At 54.0% G+C, this 26266-nt stretch overlaps 2 protein-coding genes across 15 annotated transcripts in view; both read right to left on the bottom strand.

The window, feature by feature from the left end:
• Positions 1 to 1476: 1476 nt before the first annotated feature.
• Positions 1477 to 9537, bottom strand: C1QTNF9 (C1q and TNF related 9). Of its 2 annotated transcripts, none has more exons than XM_081551066.1 (5): positions 9431 to 9537; positions 5115 to 5267; positions 4751 to 4932; positions 3804 to 3866; positions 1477 to 2473 (listed from the first exon to the last, which is right to left on the bottom strand). In XM_081551066.1, the coding sequence occupies exons 3-5, from the start codon at positions 4914 to 4916 to the stop codon at positions 1701 to 1703; spliced, it is 1002 nt and encodes a 333-aa protein (XP_081407192.1). In that variant the 5' UTR covers positions 4917 to 4932; positions 5115 to 5267; positions 9431 to 9537; the 3' UTR covers positions 1477 to 1700. The 2 variants fall into 2 exon arrangements, with proteins under 2 accessions (XP_081407192.1, XP_081407193.1); XM_081551067.1 differs by having other exon boundaries at positions 5115 to 5264.
• Positions 9538 to 11141: 1604 nt separating this feature from the next.
• Positions 11142 to 26266, bottom strand: part of SPATA13 (spermatogenesis associated 13) — a 279726-nt gene continuing 264601 nt past the window's right edge. For 6 of the 13 annotated variants that reach the window (XM_081551005.1, XM_081551009.1, XM_081551013.1 and 3 more), the window contains 7 exons: positions 25915 to 26100; positions 23682 to 23861; positions 22731 to 22963; positions 19841 to 19970; positions 17825 to 18197; positions 16107 to 16181; positions 11142 to 14780 (listed from right to left, as the gene is read on the bottom strand). In XM_081551005.1, coding sequence (XP_081407131.1) covers positions 14605 to 14780; positions 16107 to 16181; positions 17825 to 18197; positions 19841 to 19970; positions 22731 to 22963; positions 23682 to 23861; positions 25915 to 26100 — 1353 coding nt within the window. In that variant the 3' untranslated portion in view covers positions 11142 to 14604. Of the gene's footprint in view, positions 14781 to 16102; positions 16182 to 17824; positions 18198 to 19840; positions 19971 to 22730; positions 22964 to 23681; positions 23862 to 25914; positions 26101 to 26266 lie in introns of all 13 variants that reach the window. The other 7 variants (XM_081551004.1, XM_081551007.1, XM_081551006.1 and 4 more) reach the window with 3 other exon arrangements.

Raw genomic sequence — 26266 nt, 5'->3', positions numbered from 1 at the left:
AACTAATGATGCCCCAGGCTGGGGGTTGGAAGGTGCTGTTGCTCAAATATGCACCAGGCTTACACCCTCTTGCTTGTTGTGTGTGCTAAGTCGTTTCAGTCCCATCTGACTCTGCGACCCCATGGACTGTAGCCCACTAGGGTCCTCCATCCAAGAATACTGGAATGGGTTTCCAAGCCCTCCTCCAGGGGATCTTCCTGACCCAGGGATCAAACTTGCCTCTCTTATGTCTCCTGCATTGGCAGGTGGGTTCTTTACCACTAATGCCACCTGGGAAGCCCATCTCTTGCTTATTAGTTGCTCTCATCTAATAGAAAAATGCCTGGATTTAACGTAGGTATATTTAAACCTTTTAGAAGGGTACTGGGACCATGCATAATTATTCAGTTCAACCACTGTTGCACATTCGGAGACAGGGTCACAGAGGGCTGAAAACTCACCCAAGTCCAACTCCTCTGTTGTGGCTGAAACAACACCTCGATTCTTGGTCTTGGATTGTTTCCACTGTAATCCTGCCATCCTCTCTCCTTGGACCAGAGACCATTTGAGATTCTTTCAGACAACAGCAGTAGTAACAATACAACCTGCCTCAAACTGGTTTAAGCAAACAGAGTTTGTTGACTCACACACAGACCGTCCAGGGATACCTCTGCTTTCAGAACAGCTGGACTTACAGGCCTAAACCTTGTCGTCAGGACGGGGTTACCTCCAGCTCTGGCTTTGTTCTCAGACTCTAAGGATTAGAAGACAGCTGCCACCTAAAGCTCAAGCTTCAGCTGGAAGAGACCTTTTCTGTTTTTCCACAAGTCTTTCAGTGTGGCAGATTGTGTCTCATTGGCTTTAGCTGGATTGAGCACCATCTTGGAAGTAGTCACCATGGACCGAGGAAGACAGTGTTCTGACCTGCCAGGCCTGCACCTCATATGCACCCCAGACCCCAGCGTCTACACCGCTGGAAAGACCGGGCCTGAGCGTGGATATCAGGATACGTTTACCAGCAGGAAGGGAAGTGGACAGTACCTGTCTGAACAGGAAACGTCCACTATGGCCTGGAAGGCTGGTTTCCCTTTCACCCATCATGCACTAGAATATATATCACCACCCTCCACTTCCAACTCTCTGCCTGGTCTCCCTGTTCAGTAACTTTTCCTTCTGCTTCGTTCCTTCAAAGATTTTAGAAGGTAAGACAGTGAAGAAACGCGAATGGAATTTGCCCTGCTGAGTTTGACTTGGCTGGGACCCGGGACCCTTCTTGTCCTTCCTGTTTCTCCCTCATGGATGGGACCCACTGTCGCAGGCCCTGCCCACTGCTGTATAAGATAACTTCTTATCTGCTTCCTCAAGTTCACAGGTAAGAAGAATTTTGCCCCAGGGTGATTCACATAGTAAGTCTCGTGGCTCCTTCGAGCACTAAAACGGTATCAAAACACTTCCCACAAGGAACACACAAGCAGAGGATTCTCTGGACCATGGGAATGAGGAAAAATATTAAATAAACTGTAATAAACATGGCAGGTATTTTTAGATTTACTCTTGGAGGGATGCCGAGTTTTGTAGAATCACTTTTAGGAAGAACTTTCCTCTTTTTACCTTTTTATGGTTAGGACAGTGATGACCTACTTAACAGAGGAAAATCATCAGATAGCGTCTTCACCAAGCTAACCCCGGTGGATGGGGGAAGATTGCCCTCCCCACACCTGTCAGGAGCTGCTGAACAGCAGGAAGCCCGTGAATGTCGTGTCGTCGTCCTCGTCAGCGAACAAGCCGTTGAACCTCTCCCCTCCGGTCAACTGCAGCCATACCTCGTCCCCGAGCTTCAGGGGCAGGACGATGCCGCCCGAGGCCTGGTCCTCGGAGCCTGTGTAACCATCCTTGGTGTGCAGGACTTTGGCCCCGTTTTTGACCAGAGACACCTGGACATTCCTGGAGAAGACGGTGATGTGGTAGGTGAAGTAATAGACGCCAGCCACGTGACAGGTGAACTTGCCCGTGGCCACATCATAGTGGCCGAACTCATTGTACAGGATCCTGTCGAACTTGATGGGTGTGTCTGATGGAGGGAACTTGCTCAGCACCGTGAGCCCCACCGTGAAGGCGCTTTTGGGCAAGGCGGGCGTCTCGCCGATTTTCCCCTTTTCTCCTCGCTCCCCTTTCCAGCCTCTCAGGCCACGGACTCCAGGCTCGCCCTGGGGCCCCAGAGGGCCAGCGTCTCCCTTGGGACCTGGCTTTCCGATGGGGCCCGTGGGCCCGGGCAGTCCAGTTGGGCCCGAAGGTCCAGTGCTGCCCTCAGGCCCTTCTGGACCCATGGGCCCCACGTCGCCCTTCTCCCCCTTCTGCCCCTGGGGGCCTGTCTCTCCCCTGAGGCCTTTCTCCCCCGGGGGGCCCACGAGTCCCTTTGGCCCATGCTTCCCTGGGGGTCCTCTTGAGCCCTGGTCACCTTTGATGCCCTTTGCTTCCACATGTCCATCTGCCCCTGAGAAGGAAGAGAAAGAACAGAGGAACAGACGATTCGTGAAGCTCTGCCCTGTGAAGATATTATTGAGAACATGAATGAAGTAAAGCAGCACCCAGGCTTAGTATGAAGTCAGGGTGTGAAAGTTAATTTACTTCTCAATTGTGCAGGTACACACACACACACACACACACACGCACGCACGCACGTGTGCACGTGCACTCAGCTGTGCCCAGAACACTGTCTGAATCAGGTAATACCAACTAAATCAGCATTGGGGCTCACGTTAAAATGACAGTTATTCCTTGGGGTCTTCCCTGGTGGTCCAGTGGTTAAGACTCCCCACTTCCACTGCAGGGGGCGAGGGTTCAAGCCCTTGTCCCCCTGGTTGGGAGAACCAAGATCCCGCATGCCCCAGGGCATGGCCAGCCCAAAAAACAAATGACAGCTTTCTTTCCATCCCCTAGGGAACTCCTTTGGAAGTGGGAAGAATGCACACAGCAGGTTCACCAGGCCGCCAGCAGAGGTGACTCGAAGCACTGATGACCTGACACCCGAAAAGCTCCTCACTGGAGCTCTGCCCTGCCAGGTGCATCGCGCTGTCCTGGTTCCCCCTGTCCCTAACCCCCAGCCTGGCCACCCCCTCTTCTCGCACCCGAGCCCGACTGGGCAGCAGTGGTGCGAGCACAGCTCTGGAGTCAGACGCCAGGATCCAGCCGGCCTCCACCACTTCAACACAAGCCGACGCCCACCTGTAACCTGGGATAATAAACTGCCTCCTGTATAGGCTGTTGTGCTGAGTCAGCACATGGAAGGCACGAGAACCATCTAGTGTGGTAAGGACGTTGTGATCACCACCCTCCCCCCCATTAGCACCCTCCCGCCTCCAGGGCCACTGAGTCAGAATCCTATGTCCTCCTCAGGCCCTAGCATGAAATCAGGCTTCAGCAAACCACGGACCAAGAGCCACTTCCACCTTCCAGACTGTTTTTGAACAGCCCGCAAGCTAGAAATGCTGGGCATTTTTAAATGGTCACCAGTCATGTTCCGAGATTTGTGACAATCATGTACAATTCAGGTTTCACGGGACACAGCCCTGCGTGCTGAGGCCTCCTCTGCTTTCCCCTACGACGAAGAGCTGAGTGGTCATGACTGGGACCCTGTGGCCCTTTACAGAAAGTCTGCCCATCCATGCACTGAACTGCGAGCTTCTGGAGAGAACTGCGTGGCCTTTCCTGTGGGTCACTCTCTGAGCCCTGTAAGGGACTTGTCCTTGGTTAGCACTTAACACTTCTTGCCACATCACTGACCGCTCAGGACCAGGGCAGCTGAGTGGGAAGCCGTGTCTGACCTGGTTCTCCTTTGTCACCAGTCATCCCGTCCTTCCCAGAGCCGCCGGGGCGCCCTGGTTCTCCTGGTGAAAAGCAAGAAAACAGGCAGGAGTTAAAATTCTAGCTCCAGTTTCCTGAGTGTGGGTCAGCGATGGAGGGTCCCAGGAAGCCCCAGCCTGACCCCCTCACACATGACACATGGTGGGTGAGCGAGGGCATATGGGGCGAGCGGCAAGGATGCTGAGTGGGCAGAGCAGCGGGCTGTGAAGTGAACGGGTGGGCTTCCTAGGCACGCAGCTGATCACGCTCGTGTGTTTCTCATGTGACAAGGACTTGGGTGGGAGCGAGGGGGCTTTCTCACCTGTGCTCCTTTTCCATCACTCCGCGGGGAGTGGACTGGAAGGTCTACTAGCCTCCTATGAAAGCACAGAGGACAATGCTCACACCACACTACTGGGGATGGAAGGGCGGGTTCTGGAAGGCTCTCTCCAGTGCCTTAGAGTGGTGGTCAATGTGCTGTGCAGGCAACCAGGACGGGAGGCCGTGAGGTTAGCACCGTGCTGGGTGCTCTCTGCCAGAGACCCAGCCATTGGATCTCTCCAGACCCTGGTGCCAAAGACCCCTCATACCTGCCACCTGAGGCAGAAAGATCCATGACGTCACTTGCTCCTGTAAACGGACCTGCAGTACTGGAGATGCTGGCAGGCAGAGAGGCAGCCCCACCCAGTGGGAAAGCCCACGGGGACAGGGTCCTGATGGCCCATGCTGCCCTATTCCCAACACCCAGCCTGGGTCTGGCTGGGGCAGGCTCTCCATAAGTGTCTTCTGGGCGATGGAGAGACGTACGTGTGGATGGATGGAGAGGGGCGAGCATGTAGGCGCTGAGCACGCAGGCGATGAATGAAGGGAGGAGGTGAGAGGAAGCGGGGAGGAGCCGAGGGCAGCTGCAGGCGCAGGTGGTGGGTACCTGCATCCCCCTTGTCGCCCTTTGCTCCGTCTCGTCCATCTCTCCCAGGGAGTCCATTGTGACCAGGGTTCCCAGGGATGCCAGGGTGGCCCTGCCTGCAGGTGTCCTGTGAGCTCACCGTCCCTGTGCAGACTCCAGAGACAAGCATGAGCCACCAGATCCTCATGGCTTGGGCGACAGGGCTGAACGGAAAGAGGGAGAGGCTTTCGTCACCACGGCCACAGACACAGCCTCTACTCTGCGCAATGGTCAGGCTTGGACAGAAGGGTCAGGACAGTTCAAGGTGGGAGTCGGGAGGAGACCAGCCACCCACAATAGAAGGACACAGCCTTGAAGGGATGTGGGAGGTCGGGGCAACTCTTACTGGTGAGCAGTCAAGGAGAGAGCCACGTCCCAAGTCAGGAAACCCCTGCTGACTGAGTCCCTTTGGGCAAAGACACTCCAGTTGACTGTTGTGCTTTGGGAAAATCCCCTTTTTGGAGCCAGAGAAGAGATGAATGCTTGCCTTTCGGGGCTGCTGCAAAAAACAAGATCACACTGTGCATGAAACCATGTGTTGACTAGTGAAGCAAACATGGAATGAGCCTCTGCTTGGCATCCCCACTTCCGGGTGTACTCAAAAGAGGGGATAGCAGAGGCTCTCCCAGATATTTCTACGCCCATGTTCACAGCAGCGTGGTCCACAATCGCCAAAGGTGGAAACATCCCACGTGTCCACTGACACATGAATAAAATGCAGTCCGTGCAGAGAGTGGACACGATTCAGCCTTAAGAAGGAGAGAAACTCTGAGGCATGTTACAACAGTGATGAACCTTGAGGACACCGTGCTCAGTGAACTTAGCCAGTCACACATGGCAGACATTGTTTGGTTCCACTTATGGGAGGTACCGGGAGGAGTCAAGTTCAGAGACAGGAGAAAGGTTGGTTCTAGAACCACTGCAATAAAGCGGAAATCACAAAAAAACTGAGTGACACAAATTTCTTGGCTCCCAGTGCATATAAAAGTTATGTTTACACTATACTGGGGTCTATTAAGTGTAACTAGGTTAACTTTCAGTGAAAGTGAAAGGGTGAGTCACTCAGTCTGACTCTTTGTGACCCCATGGGCTGCAGCCCACCAGGCTCCTCTGTCAATGGGATTCTCCAGGCAAGAATACTGGAGTGGGTTGCCATTTCCTTCTCCAGGGGATCTTCCCAACCCAGAGATCAAACCCGGGTGTCCTGCACTACAGGCGGATTCTTCACCCTCTGAGCCAGCAGGGAAGCGCCCTCCCCACCAACTGCAGAAAAATGCTAACCATCACCTGAGCCTTTGGCAAGTAGCAGTAGTAACATCAAAGGTCACTGATCACAGATCATCATAACAATAATGATGAAGACATTTGAAATATTGTGAGAAGTACCAAAATAGGACACCAAAGGAGCTGGTGCTCAAGGCAGGGTTGCCCCAAACCTTTAATGTGTTATGGAACGGGCTATCTGTGAAGCACAATAAAACAGTGTGTGCCTGTGTGTGTAGTAACAAAAATTAGAGCAGATATATCCATATGCACATGGCTGCTTTGGATTGGGGGGTTCCGAGAGCTGCTCTTTTTTAAAAAGGCTTTTTTACAGTGTCTATAAAACTGTCTCTAGAGATACATTTTCTAAACCCAGCTAGACTGTGACACAAAGGATTACGGCGCCACCTGATGGAAGCCACTACGTGTCTTAGGGCCCAGTTTGATGCAAAGAAAAGTATTTTCGGAAAAGGAAAGGCGGATGTTTCCCTCCGAAGTCACAAACTTACGCCCTTTCAGGAAATCGAGCTGAGTTTTCTCAGAGCCAATTTCCATAAATAATCTACACCTTCCTCTTCTGTGTAACTCGGAAGTGGCTGGTTGCAGTCAAATCTAAACTGCATACACCAGCCTCCGTAGGGGTCTATATTTCTCCCTTTTAATTTTTTTCAAAATGTGTGTTACAATTATTCCAATAATAAAACAGATCGTGAGCTCATAAAGTGTCAAGTTGGGATAAACTGCACGTTGCTCTCCAGCCAGAGAGGAGCTGAGATGAAAGCAAATGCGCACCCTTCCGGGAGTCTCTTCTGGGCTCTTGCACCCCTGACATGGGCAGAAGTGCCAGTTGTGAATAAAGGAACACCTTTGCCCCAAGATGAGCAGCGAGAAAAGGTGCGGCACCATCTCTAAAGAAAAAATGTTTAGAAGATGGACAGGAGGGTTTGCACAAGGCATAGACGAGAAATCATATTCGTGGGTTATTTTTCCAAATAAAAAGTTACACGGGTGTTTCTCACAAAGCCTCAGCCTGGCTCCTCAGTTGCAAGGTTTAACTCCAGCGTCCCGTGTTTGTGTAGAAGGTGCTGGCGCTAGGACCCCCGGTGGCTTCCCTCCTCCACTCCCCCTGCCTCCTCTGTCTTCTCTGGCTCTCTCTCCCTCCCCCATCCATTCTCCACACAGCCCCTGGACTGGCATGACTGGCAGGTAACAGCATACTGAAGACAGCAGCTGCATCTTCACGCTTTCCTATTTTCAGCACATCACAGTCCAGTATTTGTTGTGTGGTTGAATGAATGGATATTATCCTGGTTCTGCTGCTAAGTCACTTCAGTCGTGTCCGACTCTGTGTGACCCCACAGACGGCAGCCCACCAGGCTCCCCCGTCCCTGGGATTCTCCAGGCAAGAACACTGGGGTGGGTTGCCATTTCCTTCTCCAACGCATGAAAGTGAAAAGTGAAAGTGAAGTCGCTCAGTCATGTCCAACCCTTAGCGACCCCATGGACTGCAGCCTACCAGGCTCCTCTGTCCATAGGATTTTCCAGGCAAGAGTACTGGAGTGGGTTGCCATTGCCTTCCTTCATCCTGGTTCTAACTATGCATGAATCATCACAGGTAGGCAGCTGGATGTTGAATCTAATTCTTGTGGACGCTTTCAGTGGAGGTTCTAGTCTAACGCCCCTGCTCCCCGTCGTCAATGGTGACAGAAATTCTAGCTAGCACGTGGCAGCCCACGACAGACTCATGACCCAGCTTCCTCACAGCCCAGGTCCACCGTGAAACTCGATTGTGGCCGCTGGGAAGTGGTTGAAACCAACACAGGCACCGTGTGGACCACGACCTTCCCGGGAGGGGGTGCCCCCTCCCTCGTGAGCCGTTGTGGGCCCCTTGACGGAGGGCAGCGCCCTGGGGACAAGAAATCCTGGTCTCTGATGACAGCGCAGGCCACCCTGCCCTCCCAGCCTGTTGCTGACATGGGCAAGACCTGCATGTTCTGCTCGCTCGCCGGAGCCTGTTATGTGGGGTCTCTTACCCGCATCCAAGCCTACGTCATAAGCGATGCAAAGCTTCCTCTGTCAAAGGTATGGGCGCCCATCCAAAGTGAGTAGGGCTTGACGCCTGTAGTAGCTGAGCCCACAGAGCTGCTAAGGATACACTGGGTCGGAAACCCTTCAGGTGATACACTAAACCTCTGACAGCGGGGACAGCCGTATATCAATACCGCCAGTGTGGACACACAGAGAGTGGACACAGTCCTCCTGCTGAATGTCAAGTTCATGGGGGGAGGAGGGCCCCTGAGAAGCCTCCGTGAGCCCCTAACCCTAACATACGGAAACAGCTAAGGACAAAGGGTTATAGACTGCAAACGCTTTTGGAGTTACTGTGTTTTAGACCCAAGTAAAATCGGTTCTTCTTGTTTCTGGGTAGTTCCTCCTGTGCTTGATCTATATTCTCCTTCACTACTGAATTGCTTTACAAAAGGTCACTCAGGGCACATCCTGATTACTATTCTTCAAGGACATGATGTCCCTGGTCCATGGCCAAGGTTAAGGGTTTCCACTTCTCAAGGTTCCTACTTCTCCAAATAGGAAGATTTAATGAAGATTGGCCAGAACCCAGCAGAGCAATCTTCCCTGGGTCTCCAAACCTCCAGCCTCTGAAGGCTGCACAGGACACAAGGGGTGGGTGAGCCCAGAGTCACCCCAGACATGATTGCTCAAGAATCTAAACCTCCAACTTGCCATCACTGAAGACATTTTCCTCACTTTCTCTATACTTTGTACACATGTATTTCTTCTTCAACACATGTTGAGGACCTTGTTTTAAACTACCCTGCATAGTACTGCCAGGAATCTAAGAATGTCTACATTAACATTTGTGTAAAATAATCCAAGCTTCTCTAGAAAGCTCCCTAGACAGGTCTCACAATTTATTCTAGGGTTTCACCCTCCTCCCAGACAGTCTGCAGAGTTCTAGCAGAAAGATTTCAAAATCTGCTTCTATCTCCTCTGTGTATCTCCTATACACTCTTCAGAGTGTATTTGGAACTGGCTTACTCCTTTCTCACCCCAAACTCTGTAGACATCTATCTACTTTGCAAAAAGTGGGCTTTCCCGATGGCTCAGTGGGTAAAGAATCCACCTTCAATGCAGGAGACGTGTGTTCAATCCCTGGGTCGAGAAGATCCCCTGGAGAAGGAAATGGCAACCCACTCCAGTATTCTTGCCTGGAGAACTCCATGGACAGAGGAGCCTGGCGGGCTGCAGTCCATGGGGTCGCAAAAGTCGGACACGACTGAGAGACTAAGCACACAGATCACACACCAGTGATAACAGAGCTGCTTTCTGACTCCGACGCCTTAAACTGAATGCAAAGAAGTTGTGTCTTAAGGCACTTACCTGCACCCAGGGCTGCAGGCGGCACCCAGGGGCTCTGCAAACCAGGAATCAGAAGCAAACTAAATAAAATCACACCTTCCTGCCAGGCAATCCCCTGGCGGATAGATCTGCAAAACAGCAGGAAGGGGAGGGAACACGTGAGCACAAGACCTCTTGGAAGAACTTCAAAAACTGAGGCAATGCCGAGCTGTCAGACATGACTGAGTCAGACATGACTGAGTAACACTTCACCACACGCATGCACGCATGCACACCCACACACACGGCACTAAGAACAACATGCATGCATGCATGCTAAGTCACTTCAGTATGTAATCCTATGGGCTGTAACCCACCAGACTCTTCTGTCTATGGGAAGCCCCAAGAACAACATGGTGAAACCATTTTTCCAATCCCATATAATGACTGATTCCTCTCTTTTCCCATCAGTCTATTAACGTTGACTTCTGACTTAAAGGTAACATCAAGAGAACAAATGCCCCAATGCTCTTTCTCAGAGAACAGCTCTGAGGGCTCCCCTTTGGGGTCTGCTGGGGCCCTACCTCCTGCCCCAATCCCCCAGGAAAGGGGCCGTCCCTGAGTTCTCCCAGAACTCAGACGTTTGCTCGCATGTCACAGGACACGTGCTGCATTCTAGTGATGCTCCGAGTGCTTGTCTCCAGACAACATGCCCCACTGGACGAGCACCCGTCTCGCTGCCTCTCTGGTGCCTAGTGGGTGGGTGGGTGACTCACCTGCTGGGCGACTCCCCAGGACCCCTCTGAGGACAGCCCTGCCCCCCCTCCATGGGTACCCTCCTGTGTCGCTGGCGCCACCCTCCGAATCCACACCCCCAGCCCATGAGCGTAAGCCCGTCTTTCAGCCCAGCCAAAGAGGTGGGGGCAGGTGGCTGTTCAGATAAGAGTCAGCAGCAACCTCTGTGGGGACCCCTTCCTGGTGACCACCACAGCAACAGTAGGCCTTTGCTGACTTTCCCGAGCTGTTAATTAGGGAGGGAAATTTGCTAATTCCCCCACCCCACTGGCCTGGCTCAGTGAACACGGCTGGCTGAGCCCCTCTGGGGAAGGGCCAGCAGCTGCCTCCTGCCCCTGGGAACCAGAACGGGCCTTCTCACTCAGGTTTTGGCTTCTCCAGTCTCTTTTCAATGTTTGGGGGCTTTTCTCCAAGCAGAGTGGCTCCTCTGTTCCCTCGGAGACCCCTTTCTTCCACACTCACCCAGCAATCTGACCAGGTCATTAATGGTGACTTTTTGCTGAAAAGAAATCTACTGGCATCCAGGCAGGGAACGAGTTGTAAATCCCAGAAAGCTTCCTAGACACTTACTCTCCACTTAAAATATACTACACACACACATGCATACACACACATGCACACACACATACACACACACACACTCACCCCCACACCACCCACACCCACCCCATACACTACACACACCCAAACACTACACACTCACTCATACACTCACACTATATACACACTCATACACTACACACACATGCATACACACTCACACTACACACCCCACCACCCATACCCACACCTCCTATACACATACCCACACACTACACACACTCATATACATTCACACTACACACACATAGTCTACACACCCACATACACTCATCTATACACCATACATATGTAATACACCCACAACCCACACACACACCAGGCAACACACACACACTCAAATGCATTACTACAGTCAGTCTGACAAATTAACTTTAATATACAGATACAAAACAACAAATATAGATTCACAGCATTTACAAGAAATCAAATAACATTGTAAATAAAATATTTTTTACAAAAACTTCAGAGAAAGTACATACTTGTTGTACAAGCAATCTTATACAACACATGTCAGCTGACAACAGCTATATCATCAGTCTGGAAGCTGTCACTTGACCTCGACAGACAACATCATCTTGATGTTGACGAGTTGGAATTGAAGGAACAGGGCCTGGAAAGCCTTGCAAAGTAAGTCAAACATGACGGATGCTGATATTTACAAAAGAAAAAAAATAGACCAATTGTTAAATCACAGTTACAGTATCTTCTAAATTCGTGCCAGATACCTAATAACAAAGAAGGTAATGTTAAGTTTGTTGTCACTAAATGTGCGTCCAGTGTTTAAGTTTCGAGTTTTTTCCGAGATCAGATGTTTTCTACATGTTATTTTCAGAGTCTCTTGGATTCCACCTTTGTTGCATACATCCTGAGAAGAACAGCATTAGCCAGGTGACATTTTAACAGGAAGACAATTTGTAGGTTAAGATTATTATGGGGGCAACTTTGGGGCAGTCTGAGGTTGTCGTGTGCCCAGCATCCCTGGCCAGCAAGCACGTTGATCCACACTTGTTGGCACTCAATGGTGAGGGACACATTTGTTTCTTTTCTCTCAAACATGACACACTCCTGTTTCTTCCCTGGCTCAGGTGGTTGGGCTGCTGTGTCCCGGCTGGGTAACCGAGTTGATCTGTGTCGAGAACCAACAGTCTGGGCTTGTAGAGATTCTCAACTGATAAAGTGCTGGGTTGTGGCTTCTACCGAACATTTCTGTTGTGAAACAGGTTTTGGATTAAATGCACTTTTGCTCTGTGTCTAGACAGCAGCGATGCAGGATCTGGGAGATTTTCTCAACAGGCATGGAGCTCAGCCTCTGTAGTATGAATAAAAAGGCACGGTGATATTCAGAAGTGGGGTGGGGGTGGGCAGATGGGGGATGATGACAGAGATGTTTTCAACATCAGATCCTCTGGACGGGGTGGGGGTGAAGATCAGATCAGCTGAGAACAAACACACGAGTCCCAGGAAGAGGCTGGCAAATCACAGCCGCTTCTTTCAGTTTGCAAGCCAAAGACAAAGGATGCTACTTCTCCAGAGCTTTAGAGATATCCCACTTTATGATAGCTCACAACCTACTGCAAGACTGTTCTACATTTTAGGCTTCATCAAAACCGAGAACGCTGCTTTGGACCTGAGGCCATTTCCCACGTCTTTCAACAAAGTTAGCAGAGACTTTAACATGAGTAACAAAGTAAGTGAAATTTATCACGTTATTCTATTGTTCTGGCGGGCAGGTCCACCCATATTATGCGGTGTAGGGTTAAAAAGAAAAAAAAGGCAGGACAGAGAGAGCGAGATTTCCAGAGAACTCCATACACAATCTGGACAGGAGGCTATTTGTTTTGACTCCCTTTCTCTCCAAGTGGGACACGCAAGGAATCAAGAAGGAAGTCTGGCAAATGTGAAAACAGTACCCCGGCCCACCTATTCTGCAGGCATCTGCTAATAAACCCAAGGCAGACACACAGGTTTAAAGAGGTCAAAGGATGCTACATCCTTTTAAACGTATTTTAGTGATTTTTCATATCACCTGGAAACCCAAGCGGGAGTCATCTGGGATGTACATCTGACCAAGCGACTGCTGCTTGTACAGAGAGGCTGGGGGGTGGGCAGCCTGGGGCACTCACGGTTCCTTCGTCGGGAAGCCCCAGGGGAAAGAAGAGAGGGGAGCAGGGAGTCAGGGATTGGCCGGGAGACAGACCAGGGCTGCCAACAGCACCTCCAACCCTCGGTCCCCATGCTCTGGGGGTAGGGGAGCTGGGGGAACTGGAGGAGGTCAGGGCAGATGAGGGCCTGCTGGGTGCTTCTGCACTGGAGCCGAGTCCTCACTGGAAATGTAACATGAGCAACTGATTCGCCTTACTTCCTCAAAGTAATTCTCTTTCACTAAAAAAAAAAAAAAAAACAAGCAAGCAGCCCAACCGTCCACAACTGCCATATACACACACAACTCCGTTCAGCACAGAGCGCCTACAGTTTCTGTTGGAGGGCCCCACCAGAAGAATATATCATTATGCCTTGTTAGTAAAAAAAGGTCAGTTATATAAATGCAACTAGAATGGAGACGTCTATTCAAAAAGGAAACACACACACACATGAGGAGCCACAGCACCTCCCGGGAAGCCCCCTCACAGAAGGGGCCTTCATCCGGGATCGGAGGCCCAAGGTGCCCAGAGGGAACACCTCCCTGGGGGGTGGCTCTGGGACCACACCTGGAGGCTCAGGTATCGCCTGTTAGGACAGCACAGGTGTGTTGATGCTTAAGCAAGGGCCTGGTAGAAAAGAGGGACTTCCGTGCTTTCAACATCATAGACAGATTCTCAACCAGACAACGCCAGAGCCTGACTGGACCCCTGCCTGCTGTCTGAGGACAGGCGGCTCTCCTCCCGGCACCTTTACAAGTATTTTCATCAAAATTTACAACAAGACAGAGCCAGGGGGGTGACCGCCGACAGGTGTCAGCCACATGGCGCTCGCTGGAGAAGACTGCTCTCTCTGGACCTGGATCTGTTTTGTCAGGTCTCTTTCATAAGAAACACATCTTCAGAAACCTGTTGACGTGTGCATCACCACACGGCTGGCACTACTGCTGGGGTTCACGTGACAAACGGAGGAACGTGGGGGAAGCGGGACCCTGGAGTCCCCTGCATTCGCAGCAGCAGAAGGTCCGTCTGTCACTGTTGCTGGATCAGGAAGGACAGATGGACAGGCACCGGGTGCTTTTTGAGCTGCTGCATCTGCACATTCACTTTATCGTCAAACTAAAGAGAATGGGTTTTCTGTGGCAAATGCATGTGTGTGAGTAGGTTCGTGGGTTCTGCCCAGGGGCTGGCACGCGGGAGGAGACTTGTGTACATAGGGAGCAGCAGGTCCCCCTCCTTGAAAGCCTCACTGTCTCTGGGGCACACTGGTCTCTGTGCACCTCGGACCCTGGACCACATTCAGATGCTGCCTTGGTCTCCCCAACACCAAACATGGAAGATGCCAGGGCACCCTGGGACCCCTACGGGGCTGCAGCACCCCTCCCCACCCTAGAGGAGAGGGACAGCCCCGGCACTGCCTGCCCCGCTTCAGGATAGAAGGCCAGTGACCCAACCCTCCTTCTCCTGCTCCTCGGGGAGCACAGCGCCCTCGGCCCGCCCCGAGCCTGGACCAGCTCGTCACCAGCGATGCTCCCGGGGCCCGGCCCAGCATCACTTCGGAGCCCGAGGGGGCAGCCGGGCCTCTGCTTCCCCAGGCGGGGCCCCTCGGCTCAAGCGGGGCCTCGGGGAGGCCTCTCAGCACCGGGTCCCTGGGCACCGGGTCCCTGGGCCCCGGCCCCGTCACTTCCTGAAGGGGGCGAGCTTGTTGAAAGTGTGCCAGAAGAGCGACGGCTTCCTCTTGGGCTCGGCCAGGGCGAACACCTGCTGCTGCGGCAGGCTGCTGGGCACGGTGACGTGGCGCTGGTGGACCGGCCGCAGGCTCTGGAGCGGGGGGGCCGCGGGGCAGCCGCCGTAGCCTGGGGTGGAGGGGGGTGGGTGCAGAGGGACAGCCACTCAGGTCACAGGTCAGCCCAAAAGGAAGAGCCCCGCGCGCTCCCCGCCCGACCTCCAGTCACATTTCCCAGGAGGACCCCAACAGCCGTCCAAGAAACCCACTCAGATGGACACAGACGGCCTCCCCGAGGCCTCACCTAAACCCCGTCCCAGGACGCCCCCGGGAGGCCCCGAGGCCGGGAAGGAGTCGGAAGCCGGGCACTGGCGGGGCAGGAAGTGGAGGCTGCGTGGGGGGAGAGGCGGTGAGGCGCGCTCGGTGAGAGCCCGGCGTCGTCCGCTCACCGCCGGCTGGAGGAGTTCCTGGGTTTTTCTGAGCCTCGGTTTTCCAGTCTCAGAGACAGTGGGTACAGTGCCCACCGCGGGCGTTATTAGTTAGGTGAACGCAAGTAACGTGCTTAGAACCGCACCAATGCCTCATCAAAATAACCAGAACTGTTTCTTTAGAGCCGGCATTTTAAACCTGCGCACCGGTGGTCGGAAGTGAAGTGAAGTCCAAGTCGCTCAGTCGTCTCCGACTCTTTGCAACCCCATGGACGATACAGTCCATGGAATTCTCCAGGCCAGAATAGTGGAGTGGGTAGCCCGTCCGTTCTCCAGGGGATCTTCCCAACCCAGGGATCGAACCCACGTGGCCCACACTGCAGGCGGATTCTTGACCAGCTGAGCCACAAGGGAAGCCCAAGAACACTGAAGTGGGTAGCCTATCCCTTCTCCAGCAGATCTTCCCCACCCAGAAATCTAACCAGGGTCTCCTGCGTTGTAGGCGGATTCTTTACCAACTGAGCTGAGGTGTAATAAATCAGCTACCAGACCACAAGCTGACTGTGATGGTCAGCACCAGAGGAGGACAGAGCAGGGGTTCTGGAAGACGGGCTCTGTCCACAGGCCTCCCTTGTCCCCCGGCAGGAGAGAGGACGACATGAGGGGAGTCAGGGAAGGGGCACGCCGGGCGACCCCAGAAACCTCAGGGCTCCTCCCAACTGGCCGCCCTGTGGAGAATCCCTCTCTTGCCACCCATGCCCCCCAGGCTCAGGGGGCAGAGCTGGGGGCCTACAAGCCCCCCGCCCCAAGTTAAACCATCTTACAGACGCCTCCGCACTGAAGTCCATTCAGAACCAAATGCAGGTGGTTTTAAGCCGTCTGTTGCTTTGATAGGTCATTCTTTTTAACTCACACTTGTCTCCTCCACTCAGAGTGGGTCACACGTCACAACCTCGGGCATTTCTCCCCATTTTAATCCCAACACTGACAACACACACTGAGGAGATGAAACCGTCTCCGAAACTCACCTTTTGACTTTCCATGTGCTGCCTTTTGAGCATTTGACATGGCGAGTTTCTTCTGATTTTCCGAAATTTCCATTCCTGGATTTAGACACAAATGCGGTATGTATTCAAAACTCGTGAAAACATTTCAGGATAAAACTTGCACCAAACCTACATTAACCCTGAGGTCCTCTCTCCAACCAAAGCCAAGAGCCTCAACTGTTAAGCAGGCAGAAGGGGCCGAAGAGGGCGGACGAGGAGGAGGGCTATCACCTGGACGGCCACACCACCATTTCCCACACCGGGACCCCGTGCAGAGTGACCGCTTGTGTAAACCCAGATGGACAGACACACAGGGCCTCCCTCACCGTCTCCCCACAAGGAGGGTGCTGGGGGAGGCCAAGCCACAGGCCCTGTGAAGGCTTGGCTTCACCCCAAGCAGAGATGACATCTGAGCCAGGGGTGCTAGCTCCTGCACCCCAACTGTAGACCATGTGGACAAGGGCCAAGGGCAAGACTGAGCGGGGCCGGGTGGCTGTGCTGTTCTGGGCAGGCCCTCCACCCTGAAGCCAGAGACCTGGGCTCTGGCTGTGCAGCTGGCCAGCCTGGACCCATTGCCATGACCCCCTCTACCTTGTGCAAAGGTAGAATGTCCTGGGCCTTGGCCCCTCAACCCTGACAGGCCCTAGGGTCCCCTCCAGGCTCCGGAACCCAGACCCGCCCGGCCCTCTACCTCCTTCCCGCTCTACACGTCTGCCTGGTTCAAGACGCCAGGATGCGTCCAAGCAGGAGACACCAGGCACATGCGACTGGCCAAGCAAGGCCAGGGTGACTATCTCACCCCACACGCGCCTGGGCCACAGGCCTGCCGGCCCCTGGAGGACACATGTGTTTCTCCCCCTCATCCACTCGTCCACCCATCCCTGTCCCCAAGCCCCGACTACAGGGAAGCATGGCTGTGGCGAGAGGGGTACGGTCAGGACCATCCAGGGCAAAGCTGAGAAGCAGTCACTGCTCTGCCTGACCAGTGAGACCTGGGAGGCCTCCCATGGGTGAGAGTCTCCGTGGTGGACTTGTGTGAGTCAGGGGAGGCCGCTGAAGCCCCTCCTGGTTTCCAGGCAAGCTCCCCTCACAGCAGGGCAGACCGCGGCCTCTTGAGGTCTGGACCCCCATGGGCTGCAGAGGCCAGCCTTCACCCCACCGTCTCCGGGGCCCAGGCCCTGTCTCCATATGTCCATCTGTGCTCAGACCCCTGCTATGCCTGGAGGTGGCTCTGGGCTGGGCTTGGAGACCTGGGTGTAGGGGGGTGGGGCGTCGTAAATACAAGGCCTGGCAGCTCCAGCCCGGTGAAGCGGGAGCTGAAAGACAGGAGGGGGCTGGGCAGGAAGCAGGGCTGCCCTAGCGGCCCTGAGCTCTGGAGCAGGGAGGAGGCTGCTGGGCCTGGACGGACGAGGCAGCGAGGTGGATGCACCGTGTGTGTTGTGCAGAGCAGAGCTTGAGAGCCGAATTCAGGCTCCCTGTGCCTCTCCTGGTCCTGGGGGTGTGTTAAACTCTACTGGCCGTGCTCTAAGCTAAGAGTGGGTGGGGCCCTGGGCCTCAATTTCCTCTGTGTGAAATGGGGACAACCACTGCGCCCACAGCACCTTGCACCGTTGGTCTCGTCAGGAAGTTCGGGAACACGAGGACCTGCGGGTGGCTCCCCGGCCTCCTCCCTGTGGGGGTGAGCGGGGCCCCAGGCTCACCCAGCGCCCGGTCCTCCTGCACCCGCCGGCGCTCATCCCTGAAGGCCTGCAGCCACCGCGCCTTGTCCTCGGGCTTCCTGGCGCAGAACAGGTGCACCTCATCGCCCGTCTGGCTGACCAGCCTGAAGGCGTTCCTGAGGCCCGGCCCGCGGGTGCCGTCGCGGCCATCCTCCAGGTCCACCAGCTCCACGGCGTCTGTGTCGGTGCGGCCGCGGTAGTAGAGCACATCCCTGCGCAGCAGGTCCTTCTTGCAGAAAACCAGCTGGTGGTCGAATAGGAAGAAGGTGCGCTGCTGGCTCCTGCCCTGCCGCGTGACACTGGTCAGCTCCCCGGAGTGGATCAGCTCCGAGCTGCGCTCCAGGAGGTCCTGGCCCTGGGGGCAGGGGTGCAAGCATGTCTGAGGTTGCCTGAGGGGAGGTCTCCTTCAGGTGCCGGGGGTACAGGGGGGCCCTAGCATGAACCCTCCGCATGCGGCCAGGTACATGGGGCCCACATGCAGGGCAGGCCCCCAAAGGCCGGTCAGACCTCTCTGTCAGCCTCCTCAGGTGGGGAATTTCTTATCTTTTAGACTCCAAGAGAAAATGTGAGCGAGCCTGTGTACCACCTGAGGGGTTCCCTCTATCAGAGAGACCTGGTGAAAAATGCTGGGTGGAGGGACCCCACCAGGAGCCGAAAGGGTGGCAGGCCTGGACGGACCCTGAGAGCACGGGGGCCCCCTGCGGCTGGGCACTCAGGCTGTAGGCAGGGGGCTTCTGAGTCAGGCAGCAGCTCCCCACATAACCAGCTCAGGGCCTCGGAGACAAAAGGCCAGATGGCACAATGCCAGCAGGAAACTGGTAAGCTTCCGACAACAAATGATCCCCGAGACATCAGAGTCCAAGGGCAGGAGGAAAAACGTACTTCTGTAGTATTTAGGTTGGATCTAACCCAACACAACTTTATGCTATTTGCTATGATACTGGCCTTTAATATTTTATTCTCCTCTGATCCCAGTTATACACAGTATTTTTGGAGGCAAAGGATCTTGACTGTGAAATACTAGCCTGCAGGGATTCTGTGCCCCAGCTTCCTCACTCATGGAACAGGAGGCTGAAACACAGGGACTGTGAGCACCTGGAAATAGTATTTCTCTCCAGTGCTCACTGCTGTCACCTGCTTTAGTTAAAAAACTTCCACTCCCACACTGCTTGGGGAGAGTGAGTTCTGACAGCTGATCAGAGGCGGGACGCCCCCTGCTGGATCTCATAGCTATCTGCACATCATGGGCTTGTCATCCTTGGTGATGGCCAAGGGCCCGTTCTGCTCCTTCACCTTTCTGTGCCTCAGTTTCCCCATCTTTTAAATGGGGTAATAATAGTTCCTACTCCCCAGGACTGTTGAGAGGGTTAAACGAGTTCATATATTTAAACAGCTTAGACCAGAGCCAGGCATGTGTGAATCCAGTACAAGTACAAGCTCTAGCTGTACAAGTTCTAGCTGCCGTCATTGTTGTTTTTATAAACAAAAGAGTGCGTGTATGTGTGTGTGTGCATATGTGTGTGCGCACACGCTGGACCACCACTCAGGCTGTGTGTCAGTGCTGCACTGCTCCGCCTCACACGGTCCTCACCAGCCCTGCAGGTAACACCTCTCCTGCCTGCCCCCCACCTTACAGACAGAGCATCCCTCTCTCCCAGGTCACAGGGGACGTGCACTCCCACCTCCACACAACCTGCTGCTCTGTGAGCACTGTCCAGCTGCCCTCATGGAGCCCACCATCAGGCAGGAGGGACAAAGGGTTTACCCAATAAACGGATTATTGGGTACTCTGAAGACGCTCTTCAGAGTACTTCCCAGTGGAGGTCGAGGGTCAAGCATTTGACTGCTAACTTCAACAGCGTGAATCAAAACATCACACCATGGAAGCCAAGAGCAGAGGGAACCTATCACAGGTTGTAAAGTGTGTCATCCCACCAGGGGACCACAGGTCAGGGGTGGAGGGGGGTTCGGTGCTGAGGGCGGCGGGCTCCAACGTACCTCCCAGCCCACGATGGACACTTGCCACCGCGCGATCTTGTCTATGCTTTCCAGCTTGCGTTTCCGCTCGTTGATCAGGCAGGCGACGTTCTTCATGGCCTCGTACGCTGCCTTTATATTGTCGTAATCACTGCAAGATGGGGTTAATTTTAACCATGTAATGGGCGACAGGCAAACGAGGACCCATGAAGCAACACGCTCCACCTCTGATTGTATACTGACAGCCTAGACAAGATGGCCTCTAAACAACAGCCATTGTTCCTCCGTGAGTAGGCTACAGTCCGCGTAGGCTAAGGGAGCTGACCAAATGACAGCAGAGTTTTCTGGAATAAGAATATCATCAATCGTTTCCCAGAAACCACAGTGAATGAAAGCAAAGGCCGCAAGAAATAAGTTTCAGTCACAGTGACGAGGGGTGATTTTCATTAACAAAGAAGGGACAGGCCTCTGTTTTGGCTCTGGTCCACACTGTGCTAGTTTTCCCTGTAAAGTTCTGTGACGGTCACCACTCATTCCAGGAGTCCTGATTGGCTGAGCCTCGCCTTACGTGGGAGGACATGAGTGAGTTGTGTAAATGCTGACCGACATTTCCTGTGTGTCTGAGCACCTTCATTTCTGGTGCTTTCCACACTGCAGTCAAACCAAACTGCTACGTCCCCCTGCCCAGAAGCCCTTCAGACCCTGGAGACACCGGGAAAACCAAGGCTCTGATCTGCACACAGGCTGCAGGAGAGCCTGCCTGGGGCCAGAAAGGTTTACATGCAGGTCTCGTTCTGCATTAACACTTTCAGTTCAATTCAGTCACTCAGTCCTGTCCGACTCTTTGTGACCCCAGGCCTCCCTGTCCATCACTAACACTTTGGGGATGTGGAAAAGCAGTTGCCTGGCTAAGAGCTAAGTCTTTCCCTCAGCATTTTCCTGTGTCTTCCGGGACAGACACAGCCCCAGGGTCTCGGGTGGACTAGACTGCAGTCCTTCACAGCCGGGGAAAAAGTCTTGGGAGCGGACTCCGCTGTTTACCAAACACTCCCCACCCCACTGAAGCTCCAATACTTTGGTCACCTGATGCAAAGAGCCGACTCATTGGAAAAGACCCTGATGCTGGGAAAGACTGAAAGCAAAAGGAGAAGGGGGCGGCAGAGAATGAGATGGTTGGATTGGATCACCAACAATGGACAAGAATTTAAGCAAACTCCTGGAGATAGTGGAGGACAGAGGAACCTGGCACGCTGCAGTTCCTCTGTTCGCAGAGTCAGACATGACTTAGCAAATGAACAACAACCCCACCCCATCTCCAGGCAGATCAGACCCCGATGTCTTCAGACAGAGCAGAGCAGAAAAGAAGAACCAAGTGGCATACGGGGGCTGCCAAAATAATGGGAGCAAACCCCCCAGAGAGGGCTCCAGCAACAAGGCAAAATTACTGTTTTTCTACAAATTTTTCTGTACAATTCCAGAAAAGAGGCAGAATGTAATGGTTCTTTTAAAATATTTTGGTTTGTCTTACTTCAGATGAGGAAATGGCTTTTTGTCATTTCCTTTAAAATGATTTTTTTTTGGTGAAACAAAGTATGCAAATGCTTCATAGTGAAAAATGCCCTTAAAAGAGAAAAATTAAGTGCTAAAGGGCAATGAGTGTACCCCTGGTATAGCTTTCCCATCTTTCAAGATGTTCTGCTTTCTAAGTTGCCTTTTTATTTTCTCTGGTTCCTCATCATGATGTCTTTTTATTCTCTTCAAAAATATTTCTTCAAATTTGTGACTTGCCTGACTTTGCAAGTTTTCTGATTTTCCCATCAGAAAAAGAAAAAAAAAAATAACAGCTTCTTTTTAATTTTTTTCAAGAAACTCCTTTCTCTTAGTCCTTTCATCTTGATTCTTTAAACTAACGTCATTGTCTGGGCATGTAGTTAAGCAACCCTGCTCTTCCCTTCTACCTTCCATCTAATTGTGAAAAGCCCCCTTTCCCAGGCCCGTCTCTCTGCAGGAGCTCAGCAGCCAAGGACAGAAGAATGACCCGTCCCCCCCACCCTGCAGGGCAGGCGCAATCTGACTGCTCTCAGGGCAATAGACAGATGTTAAACAGAGTTGGTGGTCTGCTGCAGCAAATTCCTCCAGGCACTGTCCTCTCCCAGCTCCCTCTTCCCAATGGGCCCCTGTCCTTACAAGGGCTGCAGGCGGAGGCAAGGCCTTGTGTTGTGACACGGATGTCAGGGACAAGGTTTGGTTTTCATAAACACAGAAGCGTTATCCTAAAATAGTGCTGGACGACAGCCGTGTCCTCACTGGCCCTCAGCTGTAGGCTGCTGAAAACTCGAGGGATCATTGCTGTCAGCAAAGGGCACCAAGCAGCCAGGCCTGTGGGAGAGACCCTCATCCACGTCCCAGAGCTGACCGAATGGATGACAGTTGACATCCAATCACAGCAAGATCAGACATGGTTCTGTACACACGGGAAAACGACAAGCTGCTATCCGTAAGCAAAGGATAATTTGGGGGGGGTCCTTTGGGAGAATTAACAAATAAGCCCCAAAGGGAGGTGGAGCGTTCAGTAACCACAACCAGAAGCCCTGTGCTCAGAGCCAGAGGGCCAGGGTGGGCAGGCTGGGGAGGGAGCAAGCACTGCCCTGGACCAGAACAGGGTGGGAGCCCAGCAGGACCTCATGAAGCCGTAGCCCCCACTCAACATGCCCTGGAAACTGCATGCTCCTTCAGGGGTCCTGTGTGTCCTCCCCCTCTGTATTATCTATAACTAGGTAATACAGTTTGACAGAGGCGGCACTCCACGTCCGGAGGTCCTGTGTGTCCCCGCCCTCTATAACGGGACTCTGATCCGACTAGGTAATACATGACGCAGGCGGCCCTCCACGTCCGGGTTTCTGGCCCCTACCTGTGCTCTGGCGCGGTGTACTTGAGCAGCTCGGCCAGCTGCAGCGGGTACTTGCAGATCTTCTGCACGGGCGTCAGCAGGAAGCCGTCCAGCGCGATGTCGATCATCTGCTGGAGCAACCGGCAGGCCTCGAAGAAGTGCCGGTAGCGGCGCTGCTGCATCAGGCCCGCCAGCTCCGCGCAGGCGCCCGGGTGGTTGTTGCAGTACTCCGAGTAGATGGCGAAGCCCTCTTGCTGGGGAGGGCGTGGAGCCGCGTCAGCTCGGGACCGGCCCGCGAGAGCTTAGAAAACTCCAGTCCCCCCACCCCCATCCCGGACAGGGGTGCCCGTGGCGCCAACTCCTCCCTGTGGGGAGGGGTGGAGGGGAGTCTGCGGAGGAAATAGTATCACCCCCCTCCCCAAAACCGGCCCCTTCCACGGACCCCCAGAGGGTGTGGCAGGGGCACAGGCCTCCCTGGGGGGCGGCGCCTCCGTGTCACCGGGGACAATGGGGAGGTGAGGGTTTCTGCCCTGGCTGCCTCCTGCCCTCTCCTCTCCCGGGCAGGTGGGTTTCTCCCGGTGACCAGGGGGATGCAGAGCCCTGCCTCGGGGTCACAGGCCTCCTTCCTGGGCTGCACCTGCTGTCCACGTGCCCACCTCTTCCCCGCTGGTCCCCCCACCCCTGCCCCCAACTCCCCGGGGGGCCCTCCCAGCCATCTCCGAGAAATTACTCCACTAACTCCAAACCCCAGAGAAGTGAGAAGACTTTGAAAAAAAATATAGACCCGGGTATTTAGGTCAAGATGAACGATATAAACTAATCAACTTAATTTGCAAGTGACGCCTCCATCCTATGGGAAGTTAATCAAACAAAGAAATAAAACAGAAAGGGACGCCTCTTCTTCATGGAGAAACATTTCTAAATTACTTAACTGGATGTGACCTTATTAATAAGAAGTAAAAGGTGACGTACGTGCTGAAGGAAGCAGGACCCTATTTCACTCAGGTGAGGTTCCTCTTTATTGTACTGCTTCTCAAGGTCTTTCAAGAACTTTCTTTGGAATCTGTAAATGTCTTCAATGTTTCCGAAAATGGTGGCCAGTTGTGCAACTGAGAACATCGCAGTGTGCTTGCGACACTGTCTAATGTAGCCCTGCAACACAGGAGAGCAAACTCCTTTTTTTATGAATCTAGGGAAATCATTTATTTCAACAATACTGCTTTTGGGGGCCCAGAGCCCTGGTCTTAAGAGTGGGCTTTTTAAAATATATGTATATGTGTGTGTGTGTGTGTGTATATATATATATATACAGTTTTATTTATTTATTATTTTTGGCTGTGCTGGGTCTTCGTTGCTGCACAAGCTTTTCTCTAGTTGCAGCGAGTGGGGGCTACTCTCTAGTTGTGGCATGCAGACTTCTCATTGCAGCGGCTTCTCTTATGGCAGAGCAGGGACTCCAGGTGTTTGGGCTTCAGTAGTCAAGGTGCAGGGGCTAAGTTGCTCCAAAGCACGTGGGATCTTCCCAGACCAGGGAACAAACCCGTGTCGCCTGCATTGACAGGCAGATTCTTTACCCCTGAGCCACCAGGGAAGCCCTAGAGTGAGTTTTAACTAGAGAAAAGTATATTAACCTGAGGGGGTCCCTGATGGGCTAATTATACTTCCACAGCTAAGATGTGCCCTAAATATGTTAAAGACAAAAGGAAAGAGAAAATATAAGTGTGGCTGGATTTATAATTCAAGAAACCACAGAAAGCTTCCAGATTATACTCATGAAACAGGTGGCTTAGTTTCAAACATTAGAGCTCAGAAATTGGTCCTGCCACACTTTCGCTAAACTTGTAAAATGCCAGGGCTCCCATCCTTAATTCCACGTTACAGCCAAAAAGCCTGCCCAGCACAGACGCATCACCTTCTGTTCCCTGTCACAGTCCAGGGCCAAGGATGGCTTAGCTGGGGCTCCACCGGCACCCACTTTCTGGAGAAAATGACACAAACCTGGATATCTCCAACCCAAGGCTGCACTGATGACAGCACCGCTAATTCTCTACACCCTGGATGCACGCACGTAGGAATGGCATTAGGGTGGAAAGGCCGTGGAACACCTACAGTTGTCCCCAAGTGGGCGCTGTGTAATTGCACAGACTGAACTATGGCAGAACAAACCACAGGCTGTAGTGGTGGGTCTGGTTTACACCCCAACCCCGCTTACTCGTGGGCACCTGGGCTTCCTCGTCTGCCCTCTGGGCGAACGGACCCGCCGTGAGTGCTGCAGGGTCGACTTACCCCGGTGGAGGGGCACGGCCGTGCTCAGCAGTCATCAGCAGGGGCTGTTCCCCTAAAATGAGGCTTTGCTCCCTCAAGCGTGGGTTCCCAGGGGACAAGACGGCCACACATAAGCCAAAGGCCGGGGGTCCTTATCTGGAAGTGAAGCCAACCCCACAGAGGGGAGCGCACTTGGCCTGCTTCCTGCTAGGCTCTCTCAGCTGACCGCAAAGTGCAGGGTCCGCATTCAAGGCCAGGAGGCTCGAGTGACCAGAATGGGCACAGGACAGTCTAGTGCACCGCTGTACAGAATCCACAAAAACGGGAAATACCATAGTGGGGAGGGGGCGGAGGGAGACTGTTGTCAACGGGATCCCGAACACCGCAGGACAGAGTCGGGGTGTCACCAGAGGATATTTGTGTCCCTATCTGCGTCTGGGTGAGACGGACCCCGCGGGGCTTCAGAGGGGGTCAGGCGGGTCTCACTTAAAGGTGCGCCTCCCAAGACGGTCACTCGTTCTGAGTGCCCTCGGGTCTGGAGGGGCTGGCGGCACTGCACCCTGAGGACGGCGAGCCGTCCACACTGCCCGGGGTGGACTAGCACCTTGTGAGCCAGCGGCGGCGTGTGGCCGAGGTGGGGGCGGGCGGGGCTCTGGAAACACCCGAGCCAGGGCAGGGAAGGGCAGAGCGGCAGGGAGGGGCCGCGGGTAAGGGGAGGAGCCGCGGGGCGGGGAAGGGGCCACGGGGCAGGGGAGGGACCGCGGGTAAGGGGAGGAGCTGCGGGGCAGGGGAGGAGCCGCAGGGCGGGGGAGGAGCCACGGGTAAGAGGAGGAGCCACGGGTAAGGGGAGGAGCCGCGGGGCGGGGGAGGGGCCATGAGTAAGGGGAGGGGCCGCGGGGCAGGGGCGGGGCTGCGCCACACCAGCGTCGCCCAGGCCCACCTCGCAGATGTCCCGGAGGTGCTTGATGTACACGCGCTCGGTGTCCATGATCTCCTGGACCACGTTGGCCCGCATCTGCTGCTTGCTCTCGGGGTGTTTGTGGCGGGCCCTACCCGTGTCCTCCTCTTGCTCCTCGCCAGGGCTGCCACTGGAGCCCTCCGACAGCTCCTCCTGGTTGACACGCAGCTGCGGCCACACGCGGGGGACAGTCAGTGGGGGCGGCACCAGGCCTGGGTCCCCTGGTTTCCACTCCCCAGGACGGCTAGGAGGGTGGCGGGGATCCTGAGCCCGCAGGTGCCCAGCCGAGCATCACAAATGCAGCAGCAACACCAGCTGCCCAGCTGCCCCCCGT

This window comes from Giraffa tippelskirchi, chromosome 12 (assembly GCF_054371585.1).
Source record: "Giraffa tippelskirchi isolate mGirTip1 chromosome 12, T2T-mGirTip1v1.2.pri, whole genome shotgun sequence".
NCBI classification, from domain to species: Eukaryota; Metazoa; Chordata; class Mammalia; order Artiodactyla; family Giraffidae; genus Giraffa; species Giraffa tippelskirchi.
The sequence above is the reverse complement of the archived record's forward strand: the minus strand, read 5'-3'. Positions and strand labels throughout refer to the sequence as shown.

What these genes read in the sequence shown, in the direction of transcription:
- C1QTNF9 (XM_081551066.1), bottom strand. Translation starts at nt 4,916, where the DNA reads ATGAGGATCTGGTGGCTCATGCTTGTCTCTGGAGTCTGCACAGGGACG. An exon ending in GGGCGACAAGGGGGATGCAG is followed by an intron (nt 3,867 to 4,750) that starts GTACCCACCACC and finishes GCTTTTCACCAG; the next exon opens with GAGAACCAGGGCGCCCCGGC. An exon ending in TGGTGACAAAGGAGAACCAG is followed by an intron (nt 2,474 to 3,803) that starts GTCAGACACGGC and finishes CTTCCTTCTCAG; the next exon opens with GGGCAGATGGACATGTGGAA.